The sequence below is a fragment of the Crinia signifera genome, chromosome 6 (genome assembly GCF_055691185.1).
Source record: "Crinia signifera chromosome 6, ASM5569118v1, whole genome shotgun sequence".
In the NCBI taxonomy this organism is placed as follows: Eukaryota; Metazoa; Chordata; class Amphibia; order Anura; family Myobatrachidae; genus Crinia; species Crinia signifera.
The window spans coordinates 18,073,688-18,091,651 of NC_139222.1; the positions used below are offsets into that span (position 1 = coordinate 18,073,688).

At 45.7% G+C, this 17,964-nt stretch overlaps 1 protein-coding gene across 2 annotated transcripts in view; it reads right to left on the bottom strand.

Annotated features, from left to right (window-relative positions):
- Positions 1–200: 200 nt before the first annotated feature.
- LOC146010058 (uncharacterized) overlaps positions 201–17,964 on the bottom strand; it is a 341,065-nt gene continuing 323,301 nt past the window's right edge. Inside the window, exons 7-9 of one of the 2 annotated variants that reach the window (XM_083150919.1) lie at positions 11,187–11,284; positions 10,826–11,030; positions 201–4,061 (exon numbers count right to left, since the gene is read on the bottom strand). In XM_083150919.1, the coding sequence (XP_083007045.1) occupies positions 2,998–4,061; positions 10,826–11,030; positions 11,187–11,284 (1,367 nt within the window). In that variant the 3' untranslated portion in view covers positions 201–2,997. Of the gene's footprint in view, positions 4,065–10,825; positions 11,031–11,186; positions 11,285–17,964 lie in introns of both variants that reach the window. The other variant, XM_083150918.1, reaches the window with a different exon arrangement.

Consider the following 17,964-nt stretch of genomic DNA (forward strand, 5'->3'; position numbering starts at 1 on the left):
CGTTATGACGTTTAACAGAATACAGAAATTGTATTTAAAAAAAAAAATTATTTAAAATTTTGATACTTACTGAGACCTCACCTCTGAAGATTGAGGAGTCAGCTGGAAAACACCAGACTCTCAAGCCTTCAACTATGAAAAACCTTTAATGTCCAAGTTGCCAGCGATGCGCTCGATGCAAGAAGTTAACTAGACTCCAGTTCTTAAAATCATTATTTATTATTTAATACATCACCACTTAATTGAATGAGACCACATCCTCACAGTGCACTTGTCAGTTCATCAAGCCCTTGGTGTGGTCGTTACTATCAGTTATAGGTTATGATAATTTCTATAGACACTCCCACTACTACTACTCTATTACCACCTCCCAGATACGTCACATTGTATATACCTCTTGTTCCTAGTTGGACATTTTTATCTGCATGTTTCTGGCAAAAAGTGTGTATTACTTAAAGTGTGTATTACTTCTGGCAAACATGAGCCGAACTTGTGATAAATTTTGGGCTGTGTGCATATATTCTGGAAAGGATTGAACATTCGAGGAATCAACCTCAGAGACGGTACCAAGGGACTGGCGCATAGCTGACGTAGTACCAATATGCAAGAAATGTAGCAAAGCTAACCCTGAAAATTATAGACAGTCATCCTTACATCCATTGGGGGGGGGGGGGGGGGGAGAAGGAATAAGAGATAGTATCCAAAATTCCTTAGAACAAGAGAAAATGATAAGTAAGGCTCAGCATGGGTTCGTAAAAAAAAAGATTATGTCAGACTATAATTTAATTAGCTTCTATGAGGAAGTCAATAGGAGGCTGGACTTAGAGAAATATATTTATGTAATGCTGTTTGATTTCACTAAAGCTTTTGACACGGTGCCTCATAAAAGGTTATTACTGAATCTAGGTAATTTAGGGTTAGGAGATAAAATTTCTAATTGGATTAAAAACTGGCTGAATAAAATCGGGTACAGAGAGTGGTGGTAAATGGCATATATTCCACCTGGGTTAAGTCCAAAGTGCAGTCCTGCAAGGTTCAATATTGGGACCCACCTTGTTTAATATATTCATTAATGATATTGGAAGTAAATTATTGAGCAAAATTGCAATATTGGCGGACGACATGAAATTGAGTAAGGAAATTAACTCAGGAGAGGATGTGGAAACACTACAAAGTGACTTAAATAAACTGGGAAGGTGAAAAAGGCAGTTTAACAATGATAAATGTAAAGTAATTAATTATGGGAACAAAACTGAACAAGCTACTTATAGGCTAAATTGAGTTATTATAGGGATTTCTGCTGTAGAGAACGACTTGGGGGTCATCATAGATGAAAAATTGGGTAAGTGCAGCAGCAAAAGCAAACAGGATACTGGTATGCATTAAAAGGGGTATGGATTCAAGGGATGCCAATGTGATAGTGCCTCTTTACAAGGCACTGGTGAGACCACACTTGGAATATTGTGTTCAGTTCTGGGCACCACATCTTAAAAAGGACATAAATTAATTGGAACAGGTACAGAGAAGGGCGACTAAGCTAGTAAAAGGTCTTGAATCACTAGAACACAAAGATAGGCTAACCAGGCTGAATATGTTTTCACTGGAGGGTGAGAGGCGAAATGATTAGTATGTTCCAATACAGGATTGGGAATCATATGGACCTGGGAGATGATTGGTCACTAACAGGCCTATACTTAGGACACACGGGCATGTACTGAGGCTCGAGGAAAAGAAATTCGGTACTGAATTAAGAAGAGGATTCTTCACCATTAGAGCAGTAACATTCTGGAACTCATTGCCGGTGGGATGGTTACAGCAACTACTGTTAATGAATTTAAATCAAAACTGGATACATTTCTGGCCACTAAGGGAATCCTATAGATATGACTTACTCAAGTCAGTAGTTACAAGTTAGGTTGAACTTGATGGACCAATGTATATTTTCAGCCTTAATGTTACTATTTTACTATGTATGTTACTATATCTCATGATCAAATTGTTTTGCAATTTCAGAACATCTGTGCTTGATTTATAGTTAGCTAGAGAAACAAGTAAAGCGGATTGCTGCATGATGGGGGCCATATGTGATTATGCAATGACTAGAATTATATATCTTTGACAGTACAATCTATTGCGCAAAACATTAAAGCAGACGCTAAAAAGACGGTTCTAGTCCAACATGTATAGTACAGAGTAATAATAAGGAATAGGCAATATAACAGCTCATACCTAGAAGGCTGCATACACATGGTTCTACCTCTATCTCTGCTCTGTATCATGGCCTGTAGGAGAGTTCCACAAGTGACAGACACGATCCAGTCCTATGGTAATGACACACATTACACCTATGTCTGCGGTGGGAAATGACATTATAATACAGGGATGGGGAACCTTCGGCCCTCCAGCTGTTGTTGAACTACGCATCCCAGCCTGCCCTGCAAAAGTTTTAGCATGGCCAAATAGCAAAACTGCAGCAGGGCATGCTGGGATGTGTAGTTCAACAACAGCTGGAGGGCCAAAGGTTCCCCATCCCTGTAATAACATGTTACTATACTGTGTGACTGGTGCTTCCAATTACTCTCCATAAAATAAATGATGCCAACGTTGGCATTTTCTGGGAGCACCGGGGAAAATGTAGGTGATGCTCGGGCTCCTCCTCCCCATGGCCATTGCAGCACCGTCTGTTAAGAATGACTTGGCGGCTGCGAATGAAGAAATCCATTCGATGGTGCGGGATTATAAATGGATTTCTCTCAGTGTGCATGGCTGCAAACAGATTTACAGATGTGCACTGGGGCGGGGGGAAATTTGGCAGGTGGAGTTTACCTAATTATTGGCTCTGAGGATTCACACGCCCTTATTTTGAAGCATAACAAGTGGCTGTAATTGTGTCTGATTTATGGGCAAAAGGCTTCTCACCTGTGAGAGTTTTCATGTAGGACAAGAGCTGATTTTTTAGTAAAAGTTTTCCAATCACTCAGAACATGGAACCGGTCTCTAAACAATGTGAATTTTCACATGTTTAAGGAGAACTGATTTCTGGGTAAAACATTTCCCACATTCTGTACATAGAAATGGTTTCTCACCTGTGTGCGTTTTGTCATGTAGGAGAAGATGTGATTTCTGGGCAAAAGATTTCCCACACTCAAAACATGGAAATGGCTTCTCACCTGTGTGAGTTCTCTCATGTGTAACCAGAGATGATTTCTGGGGAAACAATTTACCACACACAGAACATGGAAACGATTTCTCACCTGTGTGAATTTTCTCATGCAGGGTAAGATGTGATTTCTGGGTAAAAGACTTACCACAGACAGAACATGGGAAGGGCTTCTCACCTATGTGAGTTCTCTCATGCACAACAAGAGCCGATTTCTGGGTATAACATTTCCCACACTCAGAACATGGAAACGGCTTCTCACCTGTGTGACTTCTCTGATGTGCAACAAGAAATGACTTATACAAAAAAGATTTCCCACACTGAGAACATGGAAACGGCTTCTCACCTGTGTGAGTTCTCTCATGTATAAAAAGATTTGATTTCTGGATAAAAGATTTTCCACACTGTGAACATGAAAATGGCTTCTCACCAGTGTGAGTTCTCTCATGTAGGGCAAGATGTGATATCTGGGTAAAAGACTTCCCACACTGAGAACACGGAAATGGCTTCTCACCTGTGTGAGTTCTCTCATGTATAACCAGATATGATTTCTGGGCAAAACATTTCCCACACTTAGAACATGGAAATGGTTTACCACCTGTGTGAGTTTTCTGATGTCTAATAAAAACTGACTGATTTGCAAAACATTTACCACATTCAGAACAGATAAAACTGTTAGCACCTGTATCAGCTCTTCTGTGTTTAGGGGTATCTGAGTTACCAGGAGAATAGTCCTCAGAATCAGAAGTATCAGGTGATTTATCTGCACTGTGAGGCACTGGCTGTATATTTAGGGTAATGGAGGCGTCTTCTGGAGAATCCTGTGTGATGTTATCTTCTGTTTTATAATCTGGAGACAGAATAAGACGTCCCTCCGAGGTATTCCTGCTTCTGTGTCCATCTGCTGGAAATAACATACAGATATAGAAATATCGCTCTTCCCCTTTCCCCTCACCCATTTCATACTATTACTGAGTACAAGTTATTCCGTTATAAATACTTTCCTACAGTACTAAATATCATGCAGCAAATAATGGGAATTATGTAGATGAGGTAACCCTTATTATATTAGTGCATTGGGAGACGCTGAAGTATTGGGAGCCGGCAGTGTAAGAGAACTGTAAGACTGGGTGTCACTATTCTGCCTAACAAAGTGTGATGAATGTATATATGTTATGTAGAAGGTGATAGGCATATGCCTTACGAGATGCTCTTAATGTAAGCTACGATTTTGTTGGTGATATATGCCATCCCCACAGGGGACATTATATACTATGCCCTTACATATATATGCCTTCATGGAAGGCAGCAGAGACTTTCATGGAAAGCAGAATGATTAGTAGTTAAATAATGAACTGTATTCCCCCACCAGAGGGAAATGGACTGGACTGCCCAGAGACAGATTAATTGCAGGGCAACCGCAAATACCCCGTTCACAGGGGTTAACGGACTTGTGGCAGTTAACAACAGATTAATAAAGCTGGGGTGCTCGTGACCAGCGCGAGCCCAGTTTTTTGCCCGCCGAACGAGGAAGGTAATAAAAGGGAGGAAGGAGCCGTTGAGAGCGGGCAGAGTTACCTCAGTGAGGAGAAAAGGAGGAATACTGCAGAGCTGCGCAGCCGGATAAGTAGCGGAGAGCTGTGCTGTGACCGGCGGTGTTACTTACCAGTGTGTCCGGGTCCTAGACAGCGTCTTCGGCGGCAGAAGGGGAGACTTCCGGCGTTGCTGTATAGAAGATCCAGACGGGGTGTTCCGGGGTGAGAAGCGTCATCACCGGGCGGCATCTGAGGTGATCCCCGCTGAGAGTCCGGCGTGTCATAGAGGAGGCGGCATCCATCCGTCTGGGGGCCCGGGTCTGCAGCGTCATCGCTGGGCGGCTTAAGAGGCGGGGAACGAGCAGTAAGCCCGGAGCAGAGACGGAGACTGGGCGGACCCGGCGGCAGATCAAAGGAGTGAGTAGTGCTCCAGCCCCATTGGTAACCAAACACCTCCCTCGGCAAGCCCCCGCAAAATACACAGTGCAGTGCAGACAGGGCAGCATACAAAACGCCCACATTGATAGGATCCCTTATAAAGGAGTTTGCACAGTATTGCCTGACACTGCAGCCTAGCTCAGCCCCAGTACAGCTAACCTCACTCTGCAAAGAGTAACTTAGTCAAGTCTAAGTGACAGCTTGCTACTTTCATACAGTTTCTTCCTCCAGCAATTGCCCACAGCTTACTAGTAACATATACTGCCAACAATTCAAATAAAGGGCACACTTATTTAGCGCTATCAAGACTGGGCTGCAAAGACTAAGTTGTGACCGGTTCAAGTAAGGGGTTGTGAATTACTGACGATTAGAATACTATCCCCGTGTGTCTCTAATAAGGATATATAAATACACTCAGGGCTAAACCCGGCTAACAAACGAGCAAGGGGATGCCTCAAAGGGAAATACATCCAGCTGACAGGAGCCAGAGAGCGCTGCATAGCATACCAGAGAGAAAGCATATGAAAAGCACAAGGGCTAAACCCGGCTTTTAGTGGTCAGGGGACGCCCTCAACAAGAGAAGCATAGTGTTATATATCGAGGGACAGCTACAAAAGTCAGTGCAGGAAAATCCTAGGCAGAATCTCGTTTCTAGGCATATTTCGGTGGTTGCCTAGCAACTCAATGTTAAAGAAAAAGTGTCCAGGCCAGAGGCAGTTACAGCTGCTATAGGACAACTAAAATAGATGAAGAGAATTATTGACAGGCTGTGCACAGTGAAGGTTAGCTAACCAACCAAGTAACCGGAATTAATTTTACGTCGAACTGGGTTCTGGTAGGAGTAGAGCTAACTAGTAATATAGCTGTTAAGTAAGAATAACAGGGTTACAGCTGTTATATGTAGTGGTGTAACTAAGACTTTTTAGTAACATCTGTGTTATAGCATTGTATTCACTTGCGTTGTAAAATAACCCGGCTGTTAAATAGAGAGAAAACTTTATGAGGTTGCCGGTAATGTAAAAGTTCAGGTACAGTTAGTTTTGTAAGTCAAATAGACATACCTCTTATTGCGCAATAAGTCCCAGATCCTATACTATTTTCCAGGTGATTCTATAACTTAATTCCTTACAATTCATAATACATATGCATTGTTTGATTGGCAATTGTTGTTTTTAGCATCAAAATTAGGAAACTCTGTTCTGTTTATTGTAAGGACCTGGTGAACGGAGATAACCGGTGGATTACAGATATGTTCCGGTGAAATAAAACTTGTACTTAAAATTGAGATGTATTGCATGTATTTGCTCCTGTGAGAGAAAAAGTGACATTGGAATTCTTACTGTTTGTTTCATTGTTTAACGCATAATAAAAAGTATTTGGAACAGTGGCGTAACTATAGCTCCGCAGCCCCCGCGGTGGCGGGGAGGCGCAGAGCAAGTTTGGGCGCCGGGGGTCTGCGGGGCTATAGTTACCCGCTGCTGTCTGCGGTACCTGCCTGCCGTGCCGTGACTGCCGTCACAGTCCCGTCTCTCCTAGCGCTGGCTCCTGCTTCTATAATGAAAACGGACACTTACAAAATGGCTGCCCCCATACTGCAGACAGTTTTCTGTCTGCAGTATGGGGGCAGCCATTTTCTAAGAGTCACGTTTCATTATTAGCAGCAGGAGCCAGCGCTACGGGACCGTGACGGCACGGCAGGCAGGTACCGCAGACAGCAGCGGGTGGGCAGGTATGGGCATGGGGGGGGGGGGGGCTGCCGAGGGGAGGGGGAGTGGGGGCAAATTTTTTTTAGCGGCGGGGGGGCGCATTATAAGTAGCTACGCCACTGATTTGGAAGCTCAAGTGTAATCATTGAAGAAGGAGTCATCTATATACTTACCTGGGAAATCCTTATTGATTTCACAAAAGCCCCTAAAGACAGAATAGGAGTAAAGAACAGGGGAGAGGGGATAAACACTATTCAGGAATGAGAACAACAATCCTAACAAGGAGAACAGTAATATAACAGAACAGAAACAAAGAGCATAAAGGGAAGGCATAAGGGATGCCCCAAAGCTGGTCCTAAGGGCAAGCTGGCATCTCTGGGGTACCCAGACTGGTCACATTGGGTAAGAGCTGCACTGAGGAGCAGGTGACAGCCCAGCACCCCAGCTTAGCAGAGGCTCCGTGCCACACCATCCTAGCTGCACACACCAGTCTCTTGGTGCCCAACAGGATCAGGAACAGGCAGACTTGCTACAAGGTAATCCTGGTAACAGTGATCCACCTGATAATGCTGATCACAGGCTAACCAGCCTCTCCTGCTGTTATCATGCAGACCCAGCAGGTCATCCATCCAGTGCAAATCCTGGGTCTTACGTACATAGAGCCACAAAGCCCTGACCACTGGCTGGTTACTAAGTCAGCGAGCTGAGACCCAACTCCTTGTTACTGGGTCTGGTGGTGCTGGTTCTCCCTGGGTGCCTGCGGTACTGTGGATGACAGGTGCCAGTCTGAGCATGGCAACCATGTCATCCTTCTGCCTCCCATCTGCCCAGTGTCCATGGTGGTGACCAGTGCTTCCCCTTCCTGGTGCCAGTCTAGGTGGCTCTGGCCCCTTCCATGATGGCAGCAGGGAGATGTGCAATGCTTTGTGTAAGATTAATAGGGACCGGCACCAAATTTGTAACTTCATGTTGGTGCCACATTAGTACCACTCCCTATTAAATGCCCTCTGTAGGTACTACCCAGTGCCAGAATATCCTGTACTACAGTGTCCATTCTGCAATAGTCCCAGTGTTGGTCCCTGTGTTCTGATCTAGTCCATCTGACAAATCTTAGCTTACTCCTATGATACTACTACTCTTAATGCGTTCCCAGTGTGCCACCTAGCATGTCCTGAGTATCCGTGTACCACGCCCTTCAAGGAGAGTCTGGCACCACTAGAATTGCCTCCACTCTTTGGCTTCACACTTTCTTTAATACCCTTGCCAGCAATGGGATTGGAGGAAAGCTGTAAACCAGATTGTATGACCAGGTTGTTATTAGGGCACCCATGGCTTGCACCTGAGGGTCCCTGGTTCTCGAGCAATATCTAACGGCCTTCTTGTTGAGTCTGGATGCCAGGAGATCTATTTGTGGGCTTCCCCACCGATCCACAATGTTTACAAACACCTGGTGGTTCAAACCAAACTCCCCAGGGTGGAGTTTGTGGCGAATGAGGAAGTCCACCTCCCAGTTATCCAATCCCAGGATAAAGATGGCGGAAATGGCCTTCTTATGCATCTCTGCCCACAAGAGAAGCTTAGTCCTTTCTCTCATACAGGCCCTGCTCTTAGTACCTCCCTGACGATTGATGTAGGCCACCGTCATTGTATTATCCAACTGGACCTGTATCCCCTGGTCTTTTAGTAGAGGGTACACCTGAAGAAGGGCATAGTACACCGCTGTAAACTCCAAGTAGTTGATGTGCAGTTCCGGCTCCCAGAGGGTTCATTTGCTTTGGAACTTTCTGCCCTGCGTCACTGCCCCCCAACCCATGAGACTGCTGTCCGTTGTGAGCAGACTCCAGTCCTGGGTTCCAAACCTCCGGCCCGCCAACAGGTTTGGAACTTGAAGCCATCCCTGTAGAGACAGTTTGGCCAGAGACGACAGGTGTTTCTCCTATGCATTTGGAGGTGGGAACCCGACCACTTGCTCAAGGTGTCCAATTGGAAGACCCTGGATTTGAACCTCCCAAATTGGATTTCCTCGAAGGAGGCCGCCATCTTGCCCAGTAATCTGATGCACTGGTGTACCGAAATCTTCACTGTTGCCAGTATTTCCAGTTGGATAGCCACCATCTTGTCCTCCGGGAGGAACACCTTCTGCTCCACTGTGTCCAGAATCATACCAAAAAACAGGAGACGTCCTGTTGGTGTCACTGAGGATTTCGGTAGGTTCAGAATCCAACCGTGGCTTGATAGGCCTGTCTGGTAATGTCGATTGCGTGCAGCAAGGTCTCCTCCGACCGAGCCTTTATTAGCAGGTGCTAGGGATGATGATGTTTATCCCTTTTGATCTGTGTAACAACATCATCGCCTTTGTAAAGATGCACGGGGAAGTCGGCAGGCCAAAAAGTAAGACCTGGAACTGGAAATCTTCGTCTTTTAAGGCAAGCCGCAGGAATGCCTGGTGCGGGGGCCAATTTGATATGTGAAGGTAGGCATCCCTCACGTCCAGGGAAGCCAGATATTCTCCTTCTTCCAGATCTACTATAAAAGGTCCGCAAGGACTCCATCTTGAATTTGAACACCCTTAAGTATGGATTCAGGGACTTCAGGTTGAGGATGGGTCAGACCGAGCCGTCTGGCTTCGGTACCACAAACAGGTTGGAGTAATAACCCCGCCCCTGTTCCAGTTTTACCTTAGATTAAACCAGCTTGTGGATTGCATGCTTCAAGATCACCTGGTCCACCGCAGATGCTGGCGGTCCTGACCGGAAATACCTGTGAGGGGTCGGCCTGTTGAACTTCAGCTTGTAACCATGGAATCTAGGTACGAGGCATTCCATACGTGGCTGAAGCATGACAGCCGAGCTCCCACCGGGAGAGTTTCTTTTGGCGGCGGTGGACAGTCAAGCAGAGGGCTTTGCCGCAGCCACACTGGATATGCGGGTCCTGAGGTGCATAAGGCCTTCCTGAACTTACCACGATTGCCTCTGTTTGTGGTGGAACCACCTCTAGCTTTGGGGTGGAATTTGGTAGCGGGAAAGGACTGATGGCTTGGCCCTGTGAAGGAACGTATGACCGGCGCGTACGCTGTTGGGAGAAACGTGGATTTCCCTGCCGTAGCCTTTGAAATCAACTGGTCTAACGCATTCCCAAACAATCTTTCTCCTTTAAAAGGAAGACTCTACACGCTGAATTTCGAGTCAGCATCTGCTACCCACTGACGCAACCAAAGGGACCTGCGGCCCGACACCGCCATGGCAGAATTGTGCGCATTAATGGCGCCCAATTCCTTTTGCGCTTTGCAAAGAACCTTTGTCGTGTCTTGTATGTGGCTTAATTTTTCCACCACCTGAGCCACGGACCAGTCCTTGAATCTGGGATGCCCAGGTATCTTTGCCATCTAGCAACTGGCTAGGATTGGGCATTGAGACACCCCACTTGCCGTATATATAGACTTAAGGGTGGTCTCAAGTGTTCTATCTGACCCATCCTTAAGTTCGGAGGCCCCGGGGACTGGGAGCACCACCTTTTTCGATAAATGGGAGACCGATGTGTCAACCACCAAAGACTCCGCCCACAATTTCCTTCCCAATGGTTCGAAAGCAAATGTGGCTATAAAGCATTTAGACAAAGGAGGGTGCAGGATAAGAGGCTGCTGTAGTGACAGAGGAGGGTGCGGGATAAGAGGCTGCTGTAGTGACAGAGGAGGGTGCGGGATAAGAGGCTGCTGTACTGACAGAGGAGGGTGCGGGATAAGATGCTGCTGTAGTGACAGAGGAGGGTGCAGGATAAGAGGCTGCTGTAGTGACAGAGGAGGGTGCGGGATAAGAGGCTGCTGTAGTGACAGAGGAGGGTGCAGGATAAGAGGCTGCTGTAGTGACAGAGGAGGGTGCGGGATAAGAGGCCGCTGTAGTGACAGAGGAGGGTGCAGGATAAGAGGCCGCTGTAGTGACAGAACAAGGAGAATATGTGACTCTCTGTAATAAGTAATTATTACTCACCTGTACTGGTATCTGTAGGGATTTCCTCCTCCTTACACTGCTGGTCACCCCTCATATACATCTCTTCTCCCTCTTTTTCTTCTTCCTTAATATTAATGACATACATCTCTTCTTCTCCCTCTGTATCTTCTACCTTAATATCAGTCACATCTGTCTCTTCTTCTCTTTTTGTATCTTCTACCTTTATAATGTTCAGATCTTCATCCTATGTAAGCCACAAACCAATAAAATATACAATAATGCCTGATTTCATTACTTTAACATAAATCAGTAGAATATCAGCGTATAAGATACACACAGCTGCCCTACAGGTCATATTTATGTCACTTTGTAATCTGGTGAGACTCTAAATCCAACCTACCTGATCCTCCTGTGGTGTCCTGGGAGTCTTCTCTGTACAATGCTGGGAATACAGAGGACGGAGACATCTCTCTGGGGTATCTCTGTTACTGGGCCCATCTGTAGGAGAGACACAGTGACTGAGGACATTGTATATATGTGATTATCCTGGGAATACAGAGGATGGGGACATCTCTCTGGGGTATCTCTGTTACTATCTCCATCTGTAGGAGACACGCAGTGACTGAGGACATGGTATATATGTGATTATCCTGGGAATACAGAGGACGGGGACATCTCTCTGGGGTATCTCTGTTACTGGGCCCATCTGTAGGAGACACACAGTGACTGAGGACATGGTATATATGTGATTATCCTGGGAATACAGAGGACGGGGACATCTCTCTGGGGTATCTCTGTTACTGGGCCCATCTGTAGGAGACACACAGTGACTGAGGACATTGTATATATGTGATTATCCTGGGAATACAGAGGACGGGGACATCTCTCTGGGGTATCTCTGTTACTGGGCCCATCTGTAGGAGACACACAGTGACTGAGGACATGGTATATATGTGATTATCCTGGGAATACAGAGGACGGGGACATCTCTCTGGGGTATCTCTGTTACTGGGCCCATCTGTAGGAGACACACAGTGACTGAGGACATGGTATATATGTGACTATCCTGGGAATACAGAGGACGGGGACATCTCTCTGGGGTATCTCTGTTACTGGGCCCATCTGTAGGAGACACACAGTGACTGAGGACATTGTATATATGTGATTATCCTGGGAATACAGAGGACGGGGACATCTCTCTGGGGTATCTCTGTTACTGGGCCCATCTGTAGGAGACACACAGTGACTGAGGACATGGTATATATGTGATTATCCTGGGAATACAGAGGACGGGGACATCTCTTTGGGGTATCTCTGTTACTGGGCCCATCTGTAGGAGACACACAGTGACTGAGGACATGGTATATATGTGACTATCCTGGGAATACAGAGGACGGGGACATCTCTCTGGGGTATCTCTGTTACTGGGCCCATCTGTAGGAGACACACAGTGACTGAGGACATTGTATATATGTGATTATCCTGGGAATACAGAGGACGGGGACATCTCTCTGGGGTATCTCTGTTACTGGGCCCATCTGTAGGGGACACGCAGTGACTGATGACATTGTATATATGTGATTATCCTGGGAATACAGAGGACGGGGACATCTCTCTGGGGTATCTCTGTTACTGGGCCCATCTGTAGGAGACACGCAGTGACTGAGGACATGGTATATATGTGATTATCCTGGGAATACAGAAGATGGGGACATCTCTCTGGGGTATCTCTGTTACTGGGCCCATCTGTAGGTGACACACAGTGACTGAGTACATGGTATATATGTGATTATCCTGGGAATACAGAGGATGGGGACATCTCTCTGGGGTATCTCTGTTACTGGGCCCATCTGTAGGAGACACGCAGTGACTGAGGACATGGTATATATGTGATTATCCTGGGAATACAGAGGACGGGGACATCTCTCTGAGGGTTTCTCTGTTACTGGGCCCATCTGTAGGAGACACACAGTGACTGATGACATTAGAGAGGTAGGTTCAGGGGAAATGTTAGAAAAAATTACTTCACAGAAAGGGTAGTGGATAAGTGGAATAGCCTCCCATCAGACGTGGTAGAGGCTAAGACAGTAGAACAATTTAAACATGCTTGGGATAGGCATATGAATATCCTTACAAAGAAATAAGGATTAAAAAGGGTTGAGATTACCTGAAGGATAAAGGGGCAGACTAGATGGGCCAAATGGTTCTTATCTGCCGTCAAAATCTATGTTTCTAAATAAGGACTTTTTATATATTGACAATGAAGTAGAGTCATAGTTTAGCAGCAAAAAAAAGCTTGGCCTGTCGGGATGTGTGCGCCAGTCATTTTTTGGGAAATGTTGATATTAGTCCAATAAAACTTAGGGGGATATTCTGGTTCACTCACAAAGGCACAATCACTCTCTAATGGACAAAACCACGTGCACTGCAGGTGGGGCAGATGTAACATATAGAATATGTGACTCTCTGTAATAAGTGATTATTACTCACCTGTGCTGTTATCTGTGGGGAGTTCCTCCTCCTTATACTGCTGATCCCCCCTCACATCCTTCTTTTCTTCTCCCTCTGTATCTTCCCACATAGTATCACACAGATCTTCCTCCTAATTAAAGAAATATAAAAATCACACATCTCACTATCATTTTTTTTTTTTTTTTAATCTCTTGGCCTGTCCACTCTATGAAGACGGGAGGAAGCAGAAGGGGTTGTGGGCCCAGCGCTGTACTATTTATTCTGAATAACACTGCCCAGGTATACATCAGGGAATTTTTCCAGCTCATTCCCGTTTATTCAGACACCAATTGACGTTGCGCTATGGTTACACCTTTACTATATGAATTGCGTGTAAGGCGTACCCTTTTCCCCTATTCGCAGGTGTCTTATGCAGAATCCATTTTGTTTCCCGACCAGGCAAAAATTATGTCAAAATGGCGTAAGGGATTGTCGTAAAAAGTGAATTTCTGTTATAGAACTGTCTTTTATTTCTTGAGCTTAGGAATGTGATATTGAAGTTACATTGACCAGAACCGCCGGCCAGTCTCAGCATCTTGTTGGACAAACCTAGATAACAGGGGCAAGCATGCGTAGACTCCAAGGCCATGAGGTCGATGAAGGCCCCTGAATCCTTCCCCAGCAACAAGATGTTGGGTAAAGGGTGAAATATGACAACATTATGATTGAAGGCAGAACTGTCCAATAAAAATTTGAACAACACATATGAATAAGGTATAAATGTGACAGAGAAAGGGGGGGGGGGGGTGGCTAGGCGGTTGAGGAAGAAGAGGCAAACGTGTGGAGGGGGGCTGGAGGTGGAGGTAACGTATGAATGGGGTATCATCACTGATCACTGTTCCAATTGGGTTTCCCTTTTCATTTGATTTAGAATTATTGTTGAAGCATAAGCCAATCCATTGTATCGGTTCTTGTGTTAGTCTGCATTTGCATATAAAGCATTGTCATTCAGATTTACACGTTTGTGTTGGTGTGCAATTATGTCAGCATTTGCCGTTAGATTTATGGGTTATAAAATACTAAGATATAAGTACGCTTTCACAGGACCCAGGATAACAATACACCCTCTTTAATTTAGGGATGGCCATTGGCCATTGACGAATCATAATAGTCCATGGATTATGGTTGATGTAGAATAGTTTTGCCATTGGTGGGTGGGGAGAACCAGATGGTTCTCCTCCGTTGATGGCACAGCATAGCTCCACCCCTGACACCAGTGAAGCCACGCCCTCAGGTTCTGATTGGCCCATGAGACAGTCAAAGAAAAGAGCTGACTATTGATAACCATCCATTAGATATTATACTGCCATTGATAACTATTTTTTGTACTATCACCATCGATGGCGATACTTTTTTTTTTTTTTAAAGATATGTTTATTGGATACATTAGAGAATGTATCTCTCTTTATCACACTTGCATTTATCTCTTGGAAAGGCTTAATACATCTGCCCCAATATGCTTTTGTTATGAACCACCGTGATCATATTATTGAACGCATTTACGTTTTCATCTTTTAACATTTTATATATATATTAAAAAAAAAAAAAAATTTCATTTATTTATTTATTTTAAGAGTAAGGAATAAAGGTTACGTTTTATCACTAAAAATATCATAACTAAAAGTGTGCCCCAAACAGTAAGTCCCCTTTCGGTGATTGCACTCTGCAATCTACCCCCCTTTATTAATACAGGACACCAGAGCACGCTCCACCTGCATAACAAGACACCCATTCCTTCTCCACCTGTGTAACAGGACACCAGAGTCTGCTCCATCTATGTTGTACCCTACACACTGACCCTTTACCAAAGGTCTCTGATCTCGGATAGGATTGCAGTCCCCTGTTCTGGACTAATGAATGGAGGAGATGGGTGGTCTCAGTGGGTTTGGCATGATGTCTGCATAGTTGGTAAAGCGTCACTTAAGCCCCGTACACACTGGGCGATTTCAGCCGAAAACACAGCAGATATGGTCACTGATGAAAACGGGACACTCAGCAGTTTGGTCGCTGAGCAAACAATCGCTCTGTGTGTACAGTGCTTTATAAACATAAATAACATTATTGATGCATTGGCATTCCTTGTGGAGTCACATGACCAGAAGGATAGGGAACAAAGTGTTACACTAAGGAAAGAGGGGGAGGGGGGGTGAAGTCCACCTGCGCAAGTGTCAACACGGACACCACAAAAAACCCATACAGACCTTTTTGTGTGTCAGCCTTTTGGGGTTTAACTAGACACAACCTCATGATCCACTGTAACCACACATTACTAAATAATACCCTACATTACTATACATTCATTATGGAGCCCAGGAGCGGAGAACTGTGTCCCTGTGGGAGGGGTCCTGTATGTGGGTCTGGTATTACAGTCACAGGGCACAACAGTCTGATATATTATAGAACACTCTCAGGACACCAGAGTCTGCTCCACCTGCATTATACCACACAGCACCACGGTTTGCTCCACCTATATAACAGTAGTAGCTGTATATAATATAACAATAATACTAGATGTGATTACCTGACGCTGCCGGACACAACACTGGATCCTCCCCGCTGCCTCCTCCGCAACTTGTTATCAGTGCTGGCAACTCTGACATGAGAAACCAGCAACCGTTAAGTCAGTGGATACCAAACTTTTTGGAATCACGACACCCTAGAGAATCAGAATTTTTTTTCACGCCACCCCTAGGCCTAAAGATTTGATAAAAATATTAAACAAAGTAATGTGTTTATACGCCATTCCTAGGTTCAACTTTGTGGTGAGGGTCAGGATTCGCTTCTATTTGTCCACATGAATTCTGATTGGAAGCCACAAGCACTGGTTTTGCCTATTAATTTGACCATAGAGTTGGTCATGGACCACCAACCCAGGGCACCCTTGCAAGTGTCCTGAGGCACCCCAGGGTGCCTAGGCACAGTTTGCCCAAACCAATCCTAAAAAGCCCCCTCCCCCCACCAAAAGTAAGTATGTAGGGAGAGGCATGTGGGGGGGTTAGGCACTAGTGGTGGGATTTGGGTTAGGATTCGGGAGGGGGGTTATACGTTGGGGTTAGGGTTAGGCTGCAGGGAGGGGGTTCAGGTTTAGGCAATTACAAGGGGGCATATATATATATTCTGTATACAGAGCTGAGCACTACACCCCCAGTTATATCACATAAGAGGAATGCAGTGGCCACAGAGTGAGATCTGACCATTGCACAATGGTTCAAAAGTGATCAAATGGAGAGTGATAAACAGCCAGCCAATCAGCTTCCACCTGCCATGTCACAGACTGGGTTTGAAAAATGTCAGGCAGGAGCTGATTGGTTGATTATTTGTCACTCTCCATTTTATAACTTTTTAAGCTTAGTGCATCTGGCCCTATATGGGAAGTGGTACCGCGCAGCAATAGACAGTGCGATAGGGAATACATGGCATGCTGCAGAGCGGTGATAGGCACCTGGATAATTACACGCATACGGGGCATCGGGTCACCACTCACCCGGGAGTCCGACGCCGCTCTCACGCTCACCGCTTCTCCCTGCTGCATCACGACGCCCCCGGAAGAGAGGAGGGGGCGGGGCTGCACGTTGACGGCAAACATGCATCCCTTGGCCGTGGTACTCAGACTGGTGGAGCGCACAATCCGGAAGTAGGGCGAAACGCATAACCAGGAAGTATGCTGGAACGCAAAATCCGGAAAAACGGTTGGAACGCATAACCGGAAGCACGGTGGAACGCATAACTAGGAAGTACGGTGTGTGTGTTTGAAAGCGGACTGCGGACGGCGGGTGAGTGTCCCCATAGGCAGGGGTGAGAGACGGGGAGGAGCCGGTGACATAGATACACAGTCAGTGTCTATGTGACGCCCGGGAGCTGCTGCTGGGGAGGCGGCGCCTCCCGGCCTCACTCGTGTGCTGTGGTGATGTGACATAATAGCTGTATATCTCCTGCTTTATACAATATGATTGGCTTGTCCCAACGTTATAGGTATGAAGGGTGGACGGAGTCACTTATTCCGATTGGCTGCCGTTTCTTTTCATCAAACATGTCCTCGGTGCGGGAGGCCGGCGGCCATTTTCTTGTATACCAATCCAGCAGCAAAAAATGTTTCCTCCTACTCTAGCCGTAAAAGCCGTGGCCATTTTGTAGTGATCTGAGCTCTGCTTTTCTTTCTGTCGTCCCATAAGGCAGCAAGAAGTGTGACAATTAGAAGAAATCGCTGTGCCTGGCAGCAGGTAATTATATTATTATTGTTATTTTGTATGCTGAGCAGGCTATTGTGTCAGGGTGCTGTAATACAGGGCGGGGAGCAGCCTCTGGTTCCTGGTTATAGTGCAGCTGGAGCAGACTATGGTGCTGCATTATTGTACAGGTTGCTGGCACTGTAGTTTCCTATTACTATAATTTAGAAGGTGCAGACCTCGCTGATAACTGTAATATAGGTGGAGCAGACCCTGGTGTTACTGGAATATAGGTGGAGCAGACCCCGGTGTCACTGGAATACGGGTGGCACAGACCAGTGCTCGAAGTGGGCCGGTATACAACGGTATGTCATACCGGCACTTCACTTCGAACACTATTTTTTTTTTTTCTTTGGACAGCAGTCTCCACAGTGCTCCTGCAGGGGTCCCCACCCGGCGGCTACAGAGCACAGCCAGAAAGTGATTGTGCGGGTGTGGCAC